At 41.0% G+C, this 21,429-nt stretch overlaps 1 protein-coding gene across 1 annotated transcript; it reads left to right on the plus strand.

Moving 5' to 3' along the window:
* Nucleotides 1–3,643: 3,643 nt before the first annotated feature.
* On the plus strand, nucleotides 3,644–20,510 carry CRKL (CRK like proto-oncogene, adaptor protein). Its single transcript, XM_053993678.1, has 3 exons — nucleotides 3,644–4,416; nucleotides 7,547–8,009; nucleotides 16,586–20,510. The coding sequence occupies exons 1-3, from the start codon at nucleotides 4,103–4,105 to the stop codon at nucleotides 16,718–16,720; spliced, it is 912 nt and encodes a 303-aa protein (XP_053849653.1). The 5' UTR covers nucleotides 3,644–4,102; the 3' UTR covers nucleotides 16,721–20,510.
* Nucleotides 20,511–21,429: the final 919 nt, after the last annotated feature.

Raw genomic sequence — 21,429 nt, forward strand, 5'->3', positions numbered from 1 at the left:
CAGTAGCTCACTTTAGGCCAGCATGTCCTTTTTTCAAACTAGCACACAGGCTAAATAATAATAAAATTGCTTTGCTTTAAAAATGTCAATTTTCTTTTATTCAGCAGACATAAATTATTTCTTGTTTACTACCATTACCTATATAAACAAATTGCAGGAAAGATTACAGGTTGATACACAGAGCTGTAATTATTATTGATTGGTTTTCATATCAAGAATGATGCTTCAGGAACTGAACTTTCACAAGCCCACTTAAGCTTTGTTACCTCAAGAGAAACATGTACTCATAGGGATTTCCAGCTGGTTCTGTTTTTTTTTTTTTTAATTTATAAATTCTCTGGTGTCCTAAATATGTCAATCTTGTATCTGACAGTAAAAGGCTTTTTAAATTTTTTTTTTACAGTAAGCTCTCTGAGCCAGTATAAAACAAGACATTGTGGACAGATGGACAATGAACTAAGAAAGCTTTAAGTTATTTCTGGTCTGTGAGAGAACAATCAAACAGCTCTTCCAGAACTGAGTGATCAAAATACCAACACTTAAACTGCTGATACATTAGGAAGTCCAGAAGAATAGTAATTAGCTTTCTTGATGATCTATTTTCCTATTTCCTGCCAGCACAGAGGTAAAGCTGTACAGGCATATTTGCCAGATTTGTAATTAGTGGACTTATATCCTGAAGTATTTCAGGCTTCCACATTTGCAGAAGTGATTGTGATTGCTTCAGTTTTGTTTCATAACTGCTTTCACTACTGTATTTCTTCTCCAGCTGTCTACTTCCAAACCAAACATATCCTTTCTCATTTTCCTCATAGTTTAAATTAGGGTCATTAATTTTGTATTGGAAGCATACCCAGTACTTGATTTGAAACAAAATAAGGATTCTTATTCTGTACCCTTGACAGAAATGCACTTCTCCTTACTTAGGGATGAGCCACATGTACAATTTATTTGGCACTCAGCCCAATTGATGGGATCAAAAGCTTCTGGTGAAAGGAAGAAGGGACAGCTGGGCACAGGGAAAGAGGTACAGGGCCTTCTCAAGGGAATATTCTGCCAGCTGAGGTTTTGTTTCATGGGCAGCTGATGCACTTTTGAGCTCCCCACCTCCTCCACTGCATTAAAACTGGCCATGCTCAGCTGCCAACAGGTAAAGTCTAAGAGCATAAAGGTATTTATATGTACTAAAAAGGTAAAGTAGTACCAGACATTCATCCATTCTTCCTAAACCAAATGCATTTGTAGGGATGTAATACATCTGAGATGATTGTCTGTAGTGTAGGAAGTTGAAGCCCAGTCTTATCAAAAAGCATTAATGATGAACAAGTCACCTTTTTCTCATATGAAAGTCGAATGTGGGATTTTTTACCTAAAATATCTGGTTTAGTTTAACTAGTTACTAAAACAGAGGAGGGAATTACTTGAAGGATGCAGACAACCTGCACATATACAAGTTCAGAACATCTAATTTGAGAGTTCATTCAAACTGAAAACCTCTCCATGCCTTAGAATCCTCTCTGGATGGGAAGGTGGAAGTCTTGGTTCTTCAGCAGCAGTCCAGGCCCCATGCAGTACTCCACAAAAACTGGTTTATAATTAATACTACTTATTTCTGACATGTTCCAACTATTTTGATATTCTAGTATTATCTGTACAAAATGGAGGCAAAATCACTATGCATATTTGATTTTTATTTTAACAAAAATTGTAATTCAACAAAATGAAGCAGCAGGAATTTTTATTTCCTTTTTATGTACTATAAGTTACTAAATCTGCTAACTTACAGCTTTTGTAATTATTTTAAAATGTTATTTAGTATATTATTGCAAGTCCAAGTGCTATCTTTTAATCTGTATTTTGGCCATGGTCAAACAGAGACCAAGCCACATTTGTTCAAGTGACACAAGAAAACATCATAACCTTCATATTCTATTGTAGCCTGTCTACAAGTGTTTAAAACTGGCTGTTACTGGCAGACACAAGCACTTAAACCAGGAGGAATGGATCAGAGGTATAGCTACTAAGTAAGATTTCCTAGTAATGGATGAAATTTTTTTGCATAGATGTGAATTTTCAGATGCAATTATTCATCTCTAGGTCACTGTTCTGCTGTACATGACTAACAGCTGTTGTTTTCCACCCAGGAGATGGCTGTATGTCAGCAGCTGGTAAAATGATACTTGCTCATGGATTCAGGGGCTGCTTTAAGATCCTTTCATCTTAATGATGAGACTTTTCCTGGATGGTTTTGTCTAAAACATGACACTGGAGAAGTCTTCCATTTTAGATGATTTAACTCTGCTAAACGTCTGCAGAGACACAGCCCATATGTTCCAATCCAGACACCTCAGTTGGCACTGGTTGCCAACGTAGGATGAGGAACAAAGAGGAAAAAAAATGACTGTGTAATGACTGAACTTTTGGAAAAAGCAGAGCATGAAAGACAGACAGCAAAGCTGGAATAACACTGCACAACAGTCCAGTTCAGTGCTTCAAGACAGCTTAAATCTATTTCTCATTTGAACTGGCTTTTTTTCTTTCAAGTGCTGCTTCATTTCACGTTGCCAGCCCTGAAGCAAAATTAATTAAAAAAGCAGAAATTAAAGGAAGTCACAAGATGAGCTAAAATCACACCATTAGCAGAGGTTTCCAGCACCTCCGGGGAGCCCGTGCAGTTACTCTGTCGCGCCCTTGCCCATCGCGGCCGGACAGGCCCAATGGCGCTGCCGGGCCCCGGGACGTGAGTCAGAGCTCGGTGCCTGTCTGGGCTCACGGCGCCAACCTCCCTCTCAAATTCAAACAGCTCATCCGCACCATGTGCCAAGCGCTGCCCCCGAGCCCTGCTGAGTCCTTTCCGGGGTTTCCTTCCTCTTCAGCGGCTGCGACACCATCTTCCCTCCCGCCTGGGCCACTCTGGGCTTTGACCCCGTTATCTGGGAACAAGGCTATGAAGAGGCAGGAAACGGCCTCTTAGAGCACGTAGGAAATTATCTCGAGATCAGAGATGATTATCACCGCGGGCCGTTTTGTTCCTTAAAAGAAAATTAACTAGTAAAAACCAGCAAAACCTCAGGGGAGGTGGTGTCTGTCTGCAAACCGCCTGGGGTCAGGGTGCTGGCACCCCTCAGATCCAGGAGCAGTGAGAGCAGCCCGAGGCAGTCCCGGGGCACCGGGGAGCAAAGCCTGGGGCTGGGCGGCACCGAGCAGGGAGAACGTGCCGAGAGGGATGGGGAGAAGATGGAGGGTGCCCCTCAGATACCTTATGGCCAAGGGCTGGGGAGTTTCTGGGGGGTGACTCGCGTCAAAGCGCGCCTGCAGCACCGAGGGAGCCCTGCCCTATGAGGGGATGCGGCAGGCGCTCGGTCACCCCCGCCTCACTCACCGCACCGACCGGGGGTGCGCCGGGGACGGCTTGAGTGACTCGCGCGGAGAAACCGGGAAGGGGCGGCTCTCCCGCTCCCCTGGGCGCCAGCACTGAGCACCGGGGCACGAACCCCCCGCCCGGCCCCTGAGGCGGGCGCGGCCCCGCGCTGCCGCCGCCGCCATGGCGCGTGCGCGGGGCGGTGTCTCGGAGCGTTCGCGCGGCCCGGCGCAGCCGCCATTTTGGAGCTGGGCTCGCGAGGGGAGGAACCCGCGGGAGGACGCGGCGCCCGGCGCTTCTGCCTCCCCCGTCCCGCCCCGAGCCGAGCCGGCTCCGCTCGCCGCGTTCTCGGGCCGCCTGTCCGTGTCAGCCGCCGCTGCTCTTCGTCACCCGCCTGGCCGGGCCCGCCGCAGGCCTGAGAGAGGCGGGAAGGATGCCCTGCACACCCCGCCGCTGAGGGAGACTCGGGGGCCCTGCGCGCCGCGTCTGGCCAGCCCCACCCCAGCCGCTCCTCGGCCCTTCGCCTCCGGCGGCACGGAGCTTCCTTCTCCCTTATCCCCCTTTCCCTGGGTTTCCTTTCTCCTGGACTAGGCACGAGCCGCTTCCCCCTCGCCCCCAGCCCGCTCCACCTCCCAGGCCTCTCTGCCCAGGCCTCCTCTTCTCCGGGTCTCTTCCTCCGCCTGGGCCTTCGGGCTCCTCACCTTCCTTCCTCCCTTTCCTTCCCCTTCCCCGCCCGGAGCCATGTCCTCCGCCGCTCGTTTCGATTCGTCGGACCGCTCCAGCTGGTACGTGGGCCCGGTGTCCCGGGCGGAGGCGCAGACGCGGCTGCAAGGGCAGCGGCACGGCATGTTCCTGGTGCGGGACTCGTCCACCTGCCCGGGGGACTACGTCCTCTCGGTGTCCGAGAACTCCCGCGTTTCCCACTACATCATCAACTCCCTGCCCAACCGCCGCTTTAAGATCGGCGACCAGGAGTTCGAGCACCTGCCCGCCCTGCTGGAGTTCTATAAGATCCACTACCTGGACACCACCACCCTCATCGAGCCCGCGCCCAGGTGAGTGTCCCCCGCCCCCGCCACACCCACCGCCACCTTTGCTCCGAGTGGCGCCAGGAGGTGCGACCTGTAAAGGTGTCATAGTCCAGCCGAGTAGCTCCGGGAGCCTGGCACTGGATGTAGATGCTATGAATAAATACTAAGGAAACATTCGTTTCTAACGCTGGGCCTTCTTAACGCTCTGGATCTCGCCGACAGTTAAAAGTGTTGCTCTTTCAGTCCAATCATCCACGCTCCCTGTGCTGACCTTGTGTGTAAAGGTACCAGGTACATCTGCCACGGGCTGTAATGGCCTTGAAAGAGGGTGTGGTCGCACGCCACCCTTTTTGTGTTACCCTTTTCTTCTAGCATTGTCTGTCCCTTCCAAGGATGGTTGAGAAGCTGGTTCACCACTCCTCTCCGTGATTGAAGTACAGCCTCTGAGCTTAGTTTGCTGTCTACCCTTGCACCCACACTGATTACAATAGAACTGGCTTTTATGTGATTAGGCTGCTTCGCCCTATTAAGTCAGCATTAATACATAGGGCAGCATTTCCCAAACTTCCAGAGTGGCATTTCTGCACCAAAATAATGTAAAACACTTATTTCTCACGGTTTGCTTATGGCACTGTTCATCTATATCTGCATATACCATACACTTCACTGAGAAATGCTGTTCTAGGAGGATGGGAAAATGTGACTTGGCTATGAGCTCCTTCTTTGTCCTGGTCCCAGCATGGGACATACCTGCAACATGCATCAGTAGACTGCTTATGAAGAACCCTAGAACATATTCCTTACTTTTAATTAATAAAGCCTTTCTCAGTGTCTTTTGTCAAAACTTTTGGGCTTCCTGGATAGAATGAAATGAAATTAAATATGAGAAAAGTAGTAACATATTGAAAAAATAAATCCAAATTGGTTCACTCCTGAATTCTGCATTTTAATATCTTGTTATGTTTTGCAGATTAGCAAGTTCTTAGGAGGGAAGAATAACTTTTAGGTTTATTTACAACTGAACCTTGGCATAGACCAGTACTTAATGACAGTCACTTGTCAAAGATTGACAATAGCTTGTCAAGTTGAAAAACTCAAGTGTTCAAAAGTCATTCTGAAAAGCTGTCAAGTGATGGGCAGGATGTGACAGAAAGCACAACCTTCAGGAACTATTCAATCTGCTGGCAGCCTTTTGGGTAGTGATAGTGGCTAGAGAGATGGGTAGATGAAAAAAAATCGTTTTCACCATTGCAGGAATGCTTAAATGGAGCTGCCCAGTGTTATGTGCATGCTTAAACTTGTAGAGAATTGGGAAGAAAAAAAGTCTTATACTGAAGCAATCTTCATGCTTATCTCTGTTCTCCAGCCTGGATACTCTTGCACCTTTCTGGATGCAAAAACTTGTTCATAATCATTTCTGGCCATGACTGGCTTGGCTTTCTCAAAACACTTGAGAACTTGGAGCTGATTGCACTTGCACATTTGGTATTTGTGAGGAGTCCTGTGTGAAATGTTCTGTGAACATTTTAGTACCACCTTATTTTCAAGGTTTTGGTTGCATATTGTTCCCTCAGCACAGAGACAAATGGGACTTAACCTGCAGTGAATTGACTTTTTTATAGAACTACAAATGTGATGACTAGGTGTTTTTACTTAGCATGTCTTTGTTAAAACTCTTACAAAAATCAGTTATGTGGTTGATGGTTTTAAATTCTGTGCAAAGGAGACTTCTTGCTGCAAGAAGGAGGATGAAAGGTAGCATTTCCAGATTTTTGGGTTTTTTAAATTTTTAGTTAATGGACTAGATTTAGAATAGGGGTTGCCAGGTATGTGCTTCAGAACTGTTATGCTAATTCTTATTTCTCTGGCATTTTCCTGGGCACAGATGCTTGTTCATTCTTTTAATTGCATAAAGTACAGTCTGAAGGGTGGTTTCTATATAGAGCCCTACAGTACTTCTAGATCTTGGAGATGACATTTTAAAATTTTAAAACAGTCCTAAATGGACCATTTTAAACTTTCTGTCTGTTTTGTGTCTCTAGTAGTGAGCTCTGACCATCCTTGCTGATGTTGCTGAGCTCTTGCTTATGCAGGGCAATTGTTCCCTGAAGGGTTCCCTCTGTCCCCCTGCTTTGGCTGCAGCAGGGTGTCTGAAAGATGGAATATCTTTATCTTCAGGCCTTCTGGCATATCATGCAAAAATCACAGGGATTTGACTTCCATCCTATTTTGCAAGTAGCAAAAGAGAATTGAAGTAGGTTAATGACATGCATTCTTGCTATCATAGCTTAGATAATAAGTATCTGCTGTGGCCTATATCCACTAAAGTTTTTTGACAGCTGCTTTGAATAAAATGTATAACATTTATGACGAAAATAGTGAAAGCATTCTCATTTGATGGACAATCTTATATATTATCACAGACAACAAAGTGACTGTATTTGACAAATGATGGACATAGTCATAAACAAGTATGTAAATAAATTATAGATAATATGGTTAATAGGCAAAGGAATATTTATAGAAGGTTAGCTTTTTTTTTTTTTTTTCCTTATTTCCTTCTTATCAGTGGATGCAAGTATTTCATTCTGTCTTTATGAAGATGTCATACCATCTTACTTTTGTTCCCTTTTTCCTCTACGGTGTTTCAAGTCTAGCATTTAGTTACTGAATTCTTTAGAAGTGGATGCTGAAGTTAAAAACAAAATAGAATTATTTGGATGACTTTGGAGGTGGCAGGGGACTCTTGGAGAGATTCACAGCTACATTTCTATGTATTGCCCTTCCACCATAGTCTTAGTTTGGTTTTCTGTATCATTACTCTCATAACTTAAGCTATAGAATTAATTTGACTCTAAGATCATCACAACAATCCAGAACAGGTGGATGAAGACTTTGCATTATTTCTCCCAGTTTTCTGCATCCCATGATAGATTAATTTGGGTTTCTGGGGAGGCTGCTTTGGGTGTTTTAAGTAATTATTTGAGAAGTGTGAGTTACTCATGAAATGCCTCACAGTGCTACCAAGCCAATGATTTTGTTACAAATCCAAGTAATTAACTCTTCTGTAATTGATGTTCCTGCTGCAAACCTAGTACTTAGTTTTGTTACTGGAAATACAAACCAATAGCTGTTACTTTTACCAAATCTTCAGGTATCCAAGTCCACCAATGGGATCTGGATCTGCCCCTGCCATGTCCACTGCAGAAGAGAACCTGGAGTGTGTTCGGACTCTCTATGACTTTCCTGGCAACGATGCCGAGGATCTCCCGTTTAAAAAGGGCGAGATACTGGTAATTGTAGAGAAGCCAGAAGAACAGTGGTGGAGTGCCAGAAACAAGGAAGGTCGGATTGGGATGATTCCTGTTCCTTACGTAGAAAAGGTAGTCAGACCTTCAGTTGGGAAGCATGGAAACAGGAATTCCAACAGTTACGGTATTCCAGAACCTGCCCACGCTTATGCTCAGCCTCAAACCGCAACTCCCCTCCCCTCAGTATCCAGCACACCCGGAGCAGTGATCAATCCTCTGCCATCCACACAGAATGGACCAGTCTATGCCAAAGCTGTCCAAAAGAGAGTACCCTGTGCTTATGACAAGACCGCGCTGGCATTAGAGGTAAGTTTTTCCTCCAGTCTCAGAGTTTTCAATTGCCTTGTGAAAGAAGAAACTAAAAATTGTTATGGTGAACTTGATGTGGATGACTTCATGTGGAGTCTGTTTATTTATGCTGAGGGACTGAGAAGTTAGGTTACATTCTGAAGAAACATCCACAAGAATTGCTTCATCTATACCACTTCCTTTGAGAAAAGTGACCTAGTGAGTAACTTCAGGACCTGTATTTTCCCTCCCTTCTTGCTTGTTCAACTGTGCAAATGTTACCAGGGTAGCAGAGTGTACACATGCTGAAGAAGTGCTAGTGAGAGGATGGCTTTGCCTCTTCACCTAATCTTGGGGAAGGAAAGAGATGTTCCCTTAATCATTGTAGAGTTCCAGGCTAAGAACTGACAGTGGCATCCCCCAGAGAAAGGTAAAGATTGCTGGCTGATACATTTAGTGTTTCTGATCCTCAGCTCTGAGATGCACTTAAAGATCTTGTGCTGAGAGCTAAAATCTGGGCAGAATATATCAGAAATATTCTAGCCCCTTTTGCTTTGGTTTTCAAAAGTGGAATTTAAGAAACCTTAACACCTAAACTGGGGGTGAGGAGTGTAGAGTAACCTCTGAAGTGCTGCAAGTTCCTGTGCTTGCTATTGCATTTTTAATTTTATTTTTATTAGAGATATTTTGTAAAACTTTAGAGTGTTATTCTATAAAGAATTAATATTGTACTTCTAGTTTAACTGGAATAAATGATTGATTGGAGGAAGTTTTTCAAAGCTATCTCCAGAAGACTGTTACTTTCACATTTAGATGATACTGAAGGCTAATTAACCTGTAATTCAAAAATGACTCACTGGAAAAAGTGAAATTTGAGCATGCTGCAATACTTCCAGGCACAAATGCAAGCAAACAAGCATAGGAAGCGGCAACATTTTAGCAAGTAAAAGAATAATGGTTTTTAAAATACTTTTGAACTTTTCCTGTTGTTTTTGCTCAGTTACTTTGCAAGTTAAAGCTGTTACCTATGGCTGATGCTTTTGACTGAAATTTGGAAGTTTATATTTGTGACTTCCCATTATTCAAAGTGCTCACCCTAATTGCTTTACTCCTGTATTTGTAAGACTTCTAAAGTTACTCTTGTGGTGTTAAACTTCTAAGGTTACTCTTGTGGGGTTAAAAGTTAAATATGAATCACTGGAATTTCTTTGTTTTGTGAAATCTAGCAGCTTGTTATTTGTGAACAATGTGTGAAAATTATCATAGAACAAAGTGTAAATTCACTGCCAACTGCACTGTACAGAAAATTTCTGCCAAAACTACTCATGCTTCTGAAAGCAAAGCAAGGCAAGCGATTGATTTTGTTATGTTATCAATGTGTCATAGAATTACTTCAGGGAACTTACAGAACCACTTGGAAGGTTGGTTCTTACATATAGACTTTTCTGCCTTTAGGTGACCTCGTTAGCCCCATCAGTTTAGCTACTCTAGGATACCAGTAGGATTAATTCTCTGGCCAACAAATAGGTTTGACTTGGTTTGAACCCTCAAATTACTGAAGTTTTGTTTGAGAGATTCTTCTCATTCTCTAATCACTTACTGCCTCGTGTCTCTCAACACTGGCATATTTTGCCTTCCTGTGCAGTCTGTTTTCTTTGCAAGTGTACCTCATCCACACTGTGGCTTCTCAGGAGGCTTCAGAAGCAGAATTCTGGGAACTGTTCTACATTTTCATTGAAATCAGTGACTGCAGCTTCTCCATATCTATCCATGCATAGGGAACTTTAGCAACTTTATTATAGCAGTATTTTTTTTTTTTTTTGTCACTTAGGCTATTCTTAAAGAAAAAATAATTCAGCTTCTTTTCATTATTTTCCTTGAGTTTGCAAAACCCTTGCAGGACTCTGATAAAATATTTATTCCCAGCCTTGTGAGGGCTCTACACATTACTAAATAAACTGAACCATTTGAAACTTCTGTTTTGTAAGACCACTGAAAGTAATGTTAGACAAAAAACAGGTTATGGGACTGTTTTGGGGAAGAAAGTTAATGGTGTTCTTTGATAAAAATATTATTTGACAGTTCTCTCCCTCAGTACAGGTGGCCCTTAAGTGTCTGTTCAGCTTGTACAGGTAGAACACTTTGTGAGTGTAATTACATGGTTGCTGATTGTGCAACCTCATCTCAACTGATAAAGCAATATGAAAGCAAAATATCTGTTTGCTGGCTGTAGCCTTGTGTGGTCAGCACACAGACAGTACTTAAAAGGAAGAGAATAGCATCTGGAGTAAATAAAGCCACGGCATAGTAATCTGCTTGACTTCCTTTTAAGTGGAGCAGTGTCATTCTTCTTGGTTCAGCTTGAAAATGAGACAAGCTCCCTGCCTGCAAGTCCAGTGTTTCCATTGTACACTATTGTTTACAGAAGCTGACAGAATTTTTCTTTAAGAAAATGTAAGAATTTATAGCCTGTTACAGAGAAGTTTGTTTTGTAAGCAAGTTTTTTGTTGGTTTTTTTGTTTGTTTTTTAATTTATTACATGAAAAATGTAAGTGACCAAATGACTATTCTACAGAAAATCTGAAATGAGATCTGATAGATTGGATAAATATGAATTCAACTGGTGAATTTAAAAGTGTGACAATTTAAGAGCAACTACAATTTTAGTTCTGTAGGATAGTACTAGGGCATTTATTTTTGCTGGGCTAAGTTTATTTAACGTTATATAGAATATAGAGTGGTTTGGGTTGGAAGGGACCTTAGAGCTCATTTCATCCCACCCCCTGCCATGGGCAGGGACACCTTCCACTAACCCAGGTGGATCCAAGCCCCATCCAGTGTGGCCTTGGACACTTCCAGGGATGGGGAGTTCACAGCCTCTCTGGGTAACAATACTGGTGTTATTGAAGTTACTAATGCCTAAGTCTTGACTCGATCCTATTGTATTATATACTCCACTTTTATTCTCTACAATAAAAAATTAAATTATAATCTGTTTATAGGCTAAAATGATAGTTGTAAGTATAGACAATATCTCAAAGCTTACAGCTGGTGGTGCATGTAATTTTGTGCATCTCCCTGTACCAGGGAACAGTTAGTAAAGTCTACAATAAATTACATATATTTCTAAGATTTAATTATGCTCTTGTCCGTTGAGTTACTTTGGCAGTTCAGATTTAATGTTTTTAATGAACATGAAATTCTACAGATTGAAGTTTGTAGCTTCTCACTACAACTAACTTCATTACCAATATGTGTAGAATTTTATGGATACTGCATTAAAAAAGCCCAAACCACTAAATAAGCAAGCTACAAAATAAAAATAGAAACCACCAAACCCAACCCCTAACCGAAAAGCTCAACAGCCGAGAAGCCAGGTCTGTTTCTTTACTTGTGTACTTGTAGCCAAGAAGCTATTTCCTTCCTTTCTGGTGCTGTAGAGGAAGGGCTATGAAGGACAGGGTTACAGTGTCCTGTGCTTACTGGGACCAAAACTGCACCACAGGGTTATGCACTGCTCTTCTCCCATCCTGCTGATTACTGTGGGAAAACCAGGAGGGCAATCCCATGTTCAAAAGACTTACACTTTAAGGTGATTGATTTGATTCTTTGGCACTCTTACTGTGATGCAGAGCAGCAAAGTCTACCTGAGAGTTTCCCAGCCTTTAAAAACTTGCAGTAATTCTATAGCCAGTCTGTTAGAAACAGTGTGCTAATGAAGCCTTGTTTCAAACTGACAGGCTCTAACCAGGACATGAACAACAAATTCTATATTCACTTATAACATGGAATGAGACAGGGTAAGGAGCCAGACAGTGGGAGACCAGCAGCAGCCACCAGATTTATACCTGTTGTGCTTTAAAAAATGTTCTTAAATATATCACCAATGCTCTAATCAGTGTCATAGTTAATTTTGAAGGCAGCAGTGGTTCTAGAGTTCATTTCCAGACTTAACAGTGTTATGGAATCAAAGATTTATTTTTTCTTTTTAAACATGAGTTGTACTGTATTTTTTAAAGTTTTTATACCAGTGTTTTTATAGACTTGTGCCTGCATTATAGTGTTAAGTAGTTTACCTTTTTGTGATGTAGCAATCATACATGTGTATATTTGCTAGTACAGCGTTAACCTGTCACTGAAATGTTTTGGAGAAATAAATATCCATCCACCATAATTATATAACTGACTTACAATATTTCTCCTGAGCTTGTTACAATTAGGTTACAGTTAACTTTTTCCCTCTTCAAAGGGAAGTTGAGACAAGTAGGCCAAAATGTGCTAGCAGTAGAACTTTCTTAATTAGGAAATTAGGCTACTTCTTTCAGTAGACAACAAGCATTGTGTTTTTCTTAAGCCAAGGAAACTTAGCCTTGCTGTGTTACACATTAAAATGCATCTAACCCACAAAGTCTGGATTTTCAGCAAAGTATTGATCCTATATTTGTGTAGTGTGAGCTGTTGATCAGGGAGCTTTAGTTGCTGTAACTGTTGAACTGAAAGTAAACTCTCCAGATTCTGTACAGTCACGACAGTGGCTCAATCTGAAGGAGACAGGCTACCACCTGTAATGAAAAACAGCACTTATTTGGTGCTGCAGCCCCTGCTCTGACAATTTTCCTGGCTCTTGGAGAAATGCAAAGTTCCTTTGTTTTAATCTGTTCCTAGGCGAGGCCTGATTAATTGCATCTAGCACTTCCACATTTCTGTGTTGCCCTTGAACCTCCTTTCATGCCTCAAGAATGGATGAAGCTTTTCCTCTGAACTGTTTGATTCTCCAGTTTGGGAATCAATTGTGTTCTGGCCCAGAACATCAGAACTGAAGGATAATTAAGCTGTGCTTTTAGCCTGGTGCTTTCTTGGATCTTCCAATACAGCAGCAGCTCCTTCAGTGTCCTTTTGTCCTGTTTGCAGAGTGGCTGAACTCTGCCTAGCTCCTCACTTTGGGGACAGTGGGGTATCAGGTATTTTCTCAGTGTTGGACCTTGTCTGTTCTTCTCCAGACAGGCAGCTGGCCTGAAGAACTCTTTTGTTTTGGTATTAATGTTAGTGTTAGCAGAGAAGGTGAGCTGTGATGCTAATTAGGATAATGACTGAGATTTAACACCCTGTAGATTCCAGAGAGCAATGTTTACTATAGCACTGACCCAGTGGGCTAAAAGGATGATTTAGAATTTTAATGCATTTTTATCTCCTTAAACTTATATTACAGAACTTTATCAGCCATAGAACTATTAACATAGAATTGTTGGAATATCTGTAAAACTCATTGAATTGGTTGACTAAAATGGCTTGAAGGAAACCTTTTGCAGAGTATGAATCAGCTTCAAATGGAAGGCAGGTATGGAAGAGTCTAGAGTAAATGAAGTAACCTTTCTGACTGACATGTTCCACAGCTTGTGTTTCCCCAGGGCTTTGAATTCATGCTCTAACAAGGACATAATGAAAGATGCTATCTAAAATACATTTTGATTTTTATCATTTGGGTGTAACCAAATGGCTGCATTTCAGAAGTATTACTCATTTCAGCAGTGATACTTCATTCCAGCCATGCTGGTGTGCTTCACAACTGAATTAACTTATCTGAGAGATGCTGAGTCTAAGGAAGTGTTCTCGTCATCTGTAGATAAGGGCTATTAGCTGTCCAGAGTCATGCAGGAAGTTTGTGGCAGAGATGAGAATAGAACCAGGTCTCCTGACTCTGTCCTGTGCCTCATCATAAGACAATTCTTCTGACTGGTTTAAAACATTATCTGAAAAAAAATAGTGTGTTAAATAATTTTAGTGGGAGATTGCACCTCAGCTGACCATGTTATAGATGCTTTAAGAGGCATTTATGAAATAATGCTTTTACTTGGGGGAAAAAGACATAGAGGGACTAGTTGACCAGATTTTTCTAGACATTTTTGAAATTCAGGTCTTTAAGGTAAGATCCATGAATAAGTCTAGCATGAAATCAAGGTTCCTGCACCAAAAATCTTATTTCAACATACTGTTTAATTTAGTCTTCTCAGGAAAACTACATTTTTAAAATAATACAGCACAAGAGGATATTCAGCAGCTTTCATTAAAAAAAAAAGCCCTCTCAAAAATAGTAGAAAGTTATTGCAAATTAATTTACTATTCCAGTGGTTCTCAGCATATGGGAGTATGTTTTGAGTAGCTTTTTTTCAGCCAGCTCTCTTTAGTGGCAGATGCTGGTGTGCAGCAGCTTTGCTCACCCAGCAGCATGAAGGACATTTTACATCATTAATCTATAGGGCAGTTTGTTGCCATGCAATAGGAGGCATATTTTAAATACTCTTTTCACTCAGCTGAAGCAAAGATTTCCAAACCTATTCACCAAGCCAAGTCTTTCAGAACCAAGCTGAAGAATATCTGTTCTAGAGCATCAGAATGAATAATGGATTGATCTCTACAGCACATGAACAGAATTACATTGTCAGACTCTCAGAAAGTGCAGGTCCACGTTTTTGATTCAAAACATCATTTTTAAGATTAAAGGGTTTGAGAGTGGGTTTGGTTTATGGAGTAGTGAAAACACAACCCATTAGCTTTAAACTGTTGTGATGACGGCTGCATCTTCCTCAGGTTGGGTCTAGAATTTGGAACTTAGATCTGTCTTCAAGGGTTATTTAAATGTAGCAAATGTAACACGGAGTATTTATAGATCTTATCAGCATTTTCCTAAAGAAACATTTGCTAGGTTCCTGTTTAGGTCATCTTGTTACTATTTAAAGCTTTCTTGAGTGAGGAGTCTGACAAATTGTGCTTTTTAGCAAATACACAATCAGAGCATGCTGCAGCAGGCCCTGGAGAGCTGAAAAGCAGTCAGGTGAATTCTGTGTGTACGTGCAGTGTTTAACTGCTTCATTCTGTATGCTGACTTCATGTTTGAGTTTAGGAGCAGCATATATAAAAATGTCCATTTAAGAAATTAATATGGCCTCAGTTGTATCCTAAGAACTTAAGGGACTTCAAAGGGTTTTCTCCTCTCTTACAATTGTTCCAAGTGAGACAGTCTCAAATATGGGGGGCAGACAGGACACAGCCAACCAAAGTACTGGAGAAAAAGTAGGGAAGCAGAGCAAACATAAGCCTTAAGTCTCTGAGAATAGTTTCAAAGTTCAATGAATTTCATTTTAAGAGACATAACACTGAGTGACTGACTGCCAACCAGTTTATTATAGTATCTTAAATTTCACTTAAAGGTTCTTGCTTCTGCATGATCTTCCAAAATACCTGTTACAATAATGGTAACTGGGTTAAATGGGCTTCAAATAATCTAGTGACATGCACATTGTTTTGTAAACTCAGGGCTTTTTCTTTAACATAAAATATACAGGTCTCACCTGAAAAGTTTAAGGATGTTGCCAAGGGCCTACCTGCATCTGGTCTGAATTTTAATACTATTTAGAAAATGTAGAGAAATTGCTTTACATACTATATCAATGTCTATGTTTTCCCTAAATAAGATTAAAGCTAGTTTCCTTTGAATTTCACAGCAGTAGTTTGATAACTGAGACTCAATTACAAAGAGCTTGGATCTAGTTTGGGAAACAAACTGGTGGGCATTGGTCATAGGCTGGTTCTACTTTTTGTAAAATTAGTTTTTAGCTGCTAATGTCACTTTTCTAATATTTACTGTAGTTAGCACATAGAGTCAAATAAGTAAACAGGAAGGGAGGGGGAAAGTTAGAGAGCTGCTGTAACAGACCACGTGTTCAGCTCTCAGAAGAATGAGTATTTAGCTTGTCTTAAATGCTTCTTGTCAATTTGGATATTTCATTTTGTAAATTGTCCTAATCCAGATTAAATATAGCTGTTGAATGGTAAGAGTATAATTTATCATCATTTGGGCTGTTGTTTCTTGCTTGATCATAGCTTAGACTTCTCTCGTTTTCCACTGCCAGATAGGAAGAGAATAGGTACGGTAGGAAAGCCTGACATATCATCATTCCTGCTTCAAATGCTTTGACAGGAAGTAGATGTGAAAACCACAAATAAAGTTAGAATCTACATCTACTACTACTGAAAAAAAAAAAAAAAAAAAAGTTTGAGATTGCTTTTCCCCACTTTGGAAGTGTACCATTATTTTAGAAATTACAGAAGGTTCTTAGACTGTGATCATCAGAATTAGAGCTTCAAGTATTGGTTTCTTTCCCTTAGGAATCTTTCTTTGAAAAACTACATTTCTTTTAAGTTAGCTGCTGCTAAAACCAGTCCCAGTACTGTGCTCTTTTGAAAGGATGTTGTGACTCATCACTGATGGTAGCGTTACTGATGTGAATTTCTATCTAAGCTAAAGATACTGTTGCATGAAGCTGTAAGCTCGCCTATAAAAAGCGGTGTAGTTCAGTAATCTTTATAAATATACATGTAATTAAGAATCTCAGAGCACAGACAACATTATTATGTTTAGCAGCAAAGTGCTGGTATTGTAGTTCAGTAAAAGAAACTTTTCAATTGAACCTTCTGCCAAGAAGAGGGCAAGATTTCTTCCCCTACGATGGGCTTGTTTGCGTTCTTCATTTGATTTGTATGAGAGGTGAGAATCCCATGTATGATAAGGGGTTTTTTTGTTTCTAATTCTGCAGGTTGGAGATATTGTGAAGGTCACGAGGATGAATATAAACGGTCAGTGGGAAGGAGAAGTCAACGGTCGGAAAGGGCTCTTCCCTTTCACGCATGTCCAGCTATTTGACCCTCAAAACCCAGACGAGAACGAATGACTCCCTCTGCCCGGTTTACACTGCTGCTTCATTGTCCTGGCTATCATTAGCATTGTTTGAGGTGGGATGATGACTTAATGGCACATTGCTAGCATTGCCCATTTTCCAGCTTGCTGCAGTTTGACAGTTCTTTTAATATACATTTGGAATACATACAACTGAAGTCACTGCCTGACCTTCAGACCATAGTTGCATCATCCAGAATTTAGTTTCACTTTTAAAATTTTTTTGGGCCTTAAGCTGCAGAAGACTGAACCAGAATATAGCAGAGAGGTATGGGAATAAAACCTTTCCTGCTGAGACTTCCATGGACGTTTTCTGGTTTGCTCAGTAGAAAGAGCCCAATCTTAGGTCAAACATGCAACTTTGTGCATTACTGTCCAACAAAAAGCAACAACAAAAATGCAATTTTAGAATTGAAGAAGATTTAGTTTTGAAACGACCTGTCCTAAGGTAGTACGTTTAAAATGATGGTTTCTTTAAAGGACAATAATTGGAGCTTATGTATTCTAAGCAGTTGTAATAGACACTGCTCTTTTCTGTTAACTCTTAAGCTTGTTGTTGACCTTCCTGAAACAGTGTGTGTTAAATGCAAATAACCATTGATTGAGCTGCATTGAAGCTGAGGCATTTATTTATAAGGAAACCTAGGAGGGGTTGATACTTGTAACTTGGTTTTGACATATTTAATGCATTTCTGTTGATTTTTGCAAGCACTAACTGTAGAAAATGAGCTTTCTGGGGAAACACTTTGGCCTGGTCTACATACAGCTCTTCTGCAGTGTTGAAAGTGTAGTTTTACTACACAGAAGTGCTTGTCATCAAGCTGTTACTTGGTAGACAGATCAGATTGCCATGAGGAGAGGTAGGAGTGGGACAGAAGAATTTAGTAAATACTGATAAAAATCCTCTTATTTAAACATTTAAAGACCTTTTATATCAATTTCTCTGCAGGCTTCCTGCTCTCTCCAAAGTTTCCTAGCTATACCAGCCCCAGCTCATCAAAAGTTCCTTTTCAAACACAGTACCTTTTTACCAGAGTGTCTGTGTTGCTCTGCTTCTCTTCCAGAGCTGCTTTCATCTTTTTCCCCTTCCTTCTTTTTCCTTGCTTGTATCCCAACTCCTCTGCATGCTGACATCTTTCTTTTACCCTTCCTAAGGCATTGGCTCTGTTTGATATATGGCCCAATGTCCCTCCTCTTCCCAGCATCCTCTAGAAAATGGTTAATTGGAGTCAGCTGCCTGGGTTCCCCCATGTGATAATGCTGGGGCTGGAGGAGGCCACAGAGGTGTCTGTTACTAGTGTAGCTCCTTCCCTCTTTGTGTAGCTTTTTCCCTCCTAAGCTCTCTTGCTGTGATTGTTCTGCAGCAGGGAGCTCCTGGCTGCAGCTGGGGTGAGCACTGTTCGGGTGCTCAGCCTGAGCCTGGGTGCAGGATATGAAAGCGTAGGCACAGGGGAATCCTGTGCCACCTTCTTCAAATGTGTCTTGTAGGTCAACTGGAATGCTCTTTTCAAAATGATGGAACACTGAATTAACAGAATACATGTCTGCAAAGATACAGCTACAAAACCTCCCTTTTCAGACAGCCTGGTTAAGGTAGATGTCCAGTGTGAAGCTGGCAGGAAAACAGCAGCTCCCATTTTTCAACTTTGGTAGGCTGTTGGTTGTAGCAAAATGAGAAACTTCAAACACCTGCAGAATGTCATCAGATCTTACAAATGTCTAATGATATAAACATTGTCTTAAGTTCCAGCATGTTTTCTTGTTGATTTGTGTTGCTTGATCCTAATAAAAGCATGTTGTTGGTCGTTCACGTGGGAGTGCCATGAAATCCTCAGTTGGAAGGCACTGAAGAACTGCAGAAATGGCATTCACAAGCAGACATTCAAAATGCCAGGTTTTAAAGAAGTCTCTCCATTCATCTATTAACTGTTTTCTGTAGTATTGATCCAAGTGGCTGACAGTCTGGAAGTTCTTGTAGAGCATTTTACTACCAAATTAACTGTGAAGTAGAGTAGCATTGACTGAAGTGTTTGGTGCTGTAATTCTTGACAATAGGCATTGACATTTTGTCTTGCAAAGAAAAGCTATGCAGTTCTCTTAAGTAAAGAAGGTCATGTTTTTCCTGTGCCCCAACAATACCTACACGTTTACTACACAGATTGTACTACTGAAAGTCATCTTCTGAATACAAACTGCACTAAACTCAGTCTGCTGCAGAGAAATCTTATTTCAGGCCTGACCTAGTTACAGGCAACTCTTCAGAAGACTGATTGTAGAATTCTTCCTTTGCGTGGTAAATAAATACTGTGAGATTTGAGATCTTGAACATAACTTTTAACCTGATTTTTTTTTACTGAAATAAACATCTTGACTCATCCCCTCATTGAATAAGGTGTACGCTTTGAACACAAACATTGTTTTAGGTTTAATTATGTTCCAATACTGCAGAAAAGCAAAGTACTTTACCTTCAAAACTATGCAAAATTTGTGTGTAGTGGTATCTGATGCAAAGACAAGAATTCTTGAATTTCTGTGAACCTGGTTTTAGGCCATGAATGAACAGTGTTTCTCCAAGTAGCAGCGGTGTGGTTCAGGTATGTAAAATGTGGTTTCAATGTAGCATACTGACCAGCCTAAGCTGATTGTAACCTCGCTTCAAAATGTGTCTTGGCTATTTTACTATGAGACAAGTATTTTCATATAAAGACTGCATTGGATCAGTGTGTGTTTCTCTTTGAAGGACTCTGGAGTCTCAATTGCTTGTCGCTTGCTTACACATGTGCTGTCGTTTTATGAAACCTCTTAAATCTGAGTGATAATCTTATCAGTGTAAATGTTCTTGGGCGTGTAAGGTAACCTTGATATGAAGCATGAGAGCCTGCAAGTGATGGCTTCGATCTATGCACCATTAAAGTTGTCCTTGCTTTGGAACTAGGAGCTGGTGTAATGACCTGGTGCCACAGTAGTCAACTGTCACGAAAGGCTTGGCTTCCTCCTGCTGTGTACATGTGTATATAGACATTGAAGCCTCTGAGCAGTCTGAAAGTTTAAATGAAAACTGTTTTAATCAGTGTCCATCACTGGATAAGCGCTTATTTAATTCATGATTGTTTACAAATTGGGAAAGAATAAACAAAAGGGAATATCCTGTTTAGGTTGAGGCTCTGAAGAGCCTGAGCATTATTTTTGTAAAGGGAGAAACAGCATTCTTTGTGCCATTTCATGTGCCTGTAAAATAATTTTTTATATTGTATTAACATCCTGGGAATGAGTGGGCTGCCTTTGTTTTCTAGTCCAGTTTTCAAGCATTTTCCTCAATACCTGCATTTGAAAGTGAGACTTGCCTAAAAGACTGCCTTTTGGGACCAGTGAAAGCGTTCCTGTATAGTTGTCATTTTCTGTTTATTTGTGTTAAAGCGTATTTTGGGACAAGGATACAATTATTGCAGTGGGAAAGGTGGCCTTGTATTTGAGACAGTCTTCACTGTGTAAACTTTTAAACACAATATGTAATTTAAAGACCATGATCTTCAGGCAATAATATTAAGTGTAAGCTTTTAAATTTTATTTTGGGGATCATAGCTTGTTTTATTTTTTGTGCTATAAGATTAACAGTATTAAATGAATTATATTCTTAGAATTTACGGAGTGTCTTTTCTTAAGATTAGTGCCTTTTTAATTTCTTACTCCACTTAATTCATAGAACTGGTCCCAACATCAAGCCACTGTGTTTTTTCCCCAGTGCCCTGTTTGTACAGTCTAAATAAAACTTGCCTCAACTTACAGTATTATTTGTCGTCTTTAGTCTGAAAACCTTGACAATAACAGCAGAGTGTTTAAGCCCTTACTCTGTCCTTACAATGCCCTGTTCTGTGGGTGAACAGTGCTTGCCAGCTGAAGTTTTCCAGAATCAAAGGAAGAATTAAGCAGGAGAAAATGCTGTTGCCAGGCTGAATGATACTCTCCTGTTCCATCCTCGTGCTTCTTCTCAGACAGTACTGCTGGGCTGTGGAGGTACCCATGAAAAAGATGCATCTCTGGTGATACAGATGACCACTGTCTCCTCTACCCTGACGCCTGACACGTCCGTGCTCTTCCACCACTGTATTTATTGTGCTCTTTGGCCCCAGCTTTTAAGGGTCTCTGGAAACCATAACCTTTGTCTACTGTGATGCCCTTGACTATGCTTGTAAGAATGACTTGTTTATGCAATGGTTTGAATTTTGCTTATTATTGGTTGAGTAACTAAGGTGTAACCTGTGCAGGCACTGGAGAGCAGGGACTGCAGCTCTGGCCCCTGCCACAAGATGCTGGTGCAAAACATCAGAACTGTCTGTATTTGGAAGTCAGAACCCACATCCTGGTCATCTTCTGCCTTTTCAGTCAATCCAGATCAATAGTAACTTAACTAAACTTAAAGGTTTTTTTCAGTTAAGTCATTAACAAGTTGTTGATACTTGAGCTGATCCTGTATAGGAAGAAAACTTAAGAAGAACATCAGCCATGCAACTGCTGCCAAGGAGAAGCCTACAAAGCTTGTATTGGTTCCCTGGACTCTGTAGGTATGGTGACAGCCCCGTGTTTGTCTTCTCTGGAGTACAGATTTCCATGTGATGTTAATAAACATTCATAGCCAACTCTGCATAGTGTCTTATCATCAAATAGTCACATTTGGCAAGTTATGTTTTGGAGAAAACCAGTTGT

The sequence above is a fragment of the Vidua macroura genome, chromosome 18 (genome assembly GCF_024509145.1).
Source record: "Vidua macroura isolate BioBank_ID:100142 chromosome 18, ASM2450914v1, whole genome shotgun sequence".
In the NCBI taxonomy this organism is placed as follows: domain Eukaryota; kingdom Metazoa; phylum Chordata; class Aves; order Passeriformes; family Viduidae; genus Vidua; species Vidua macroura.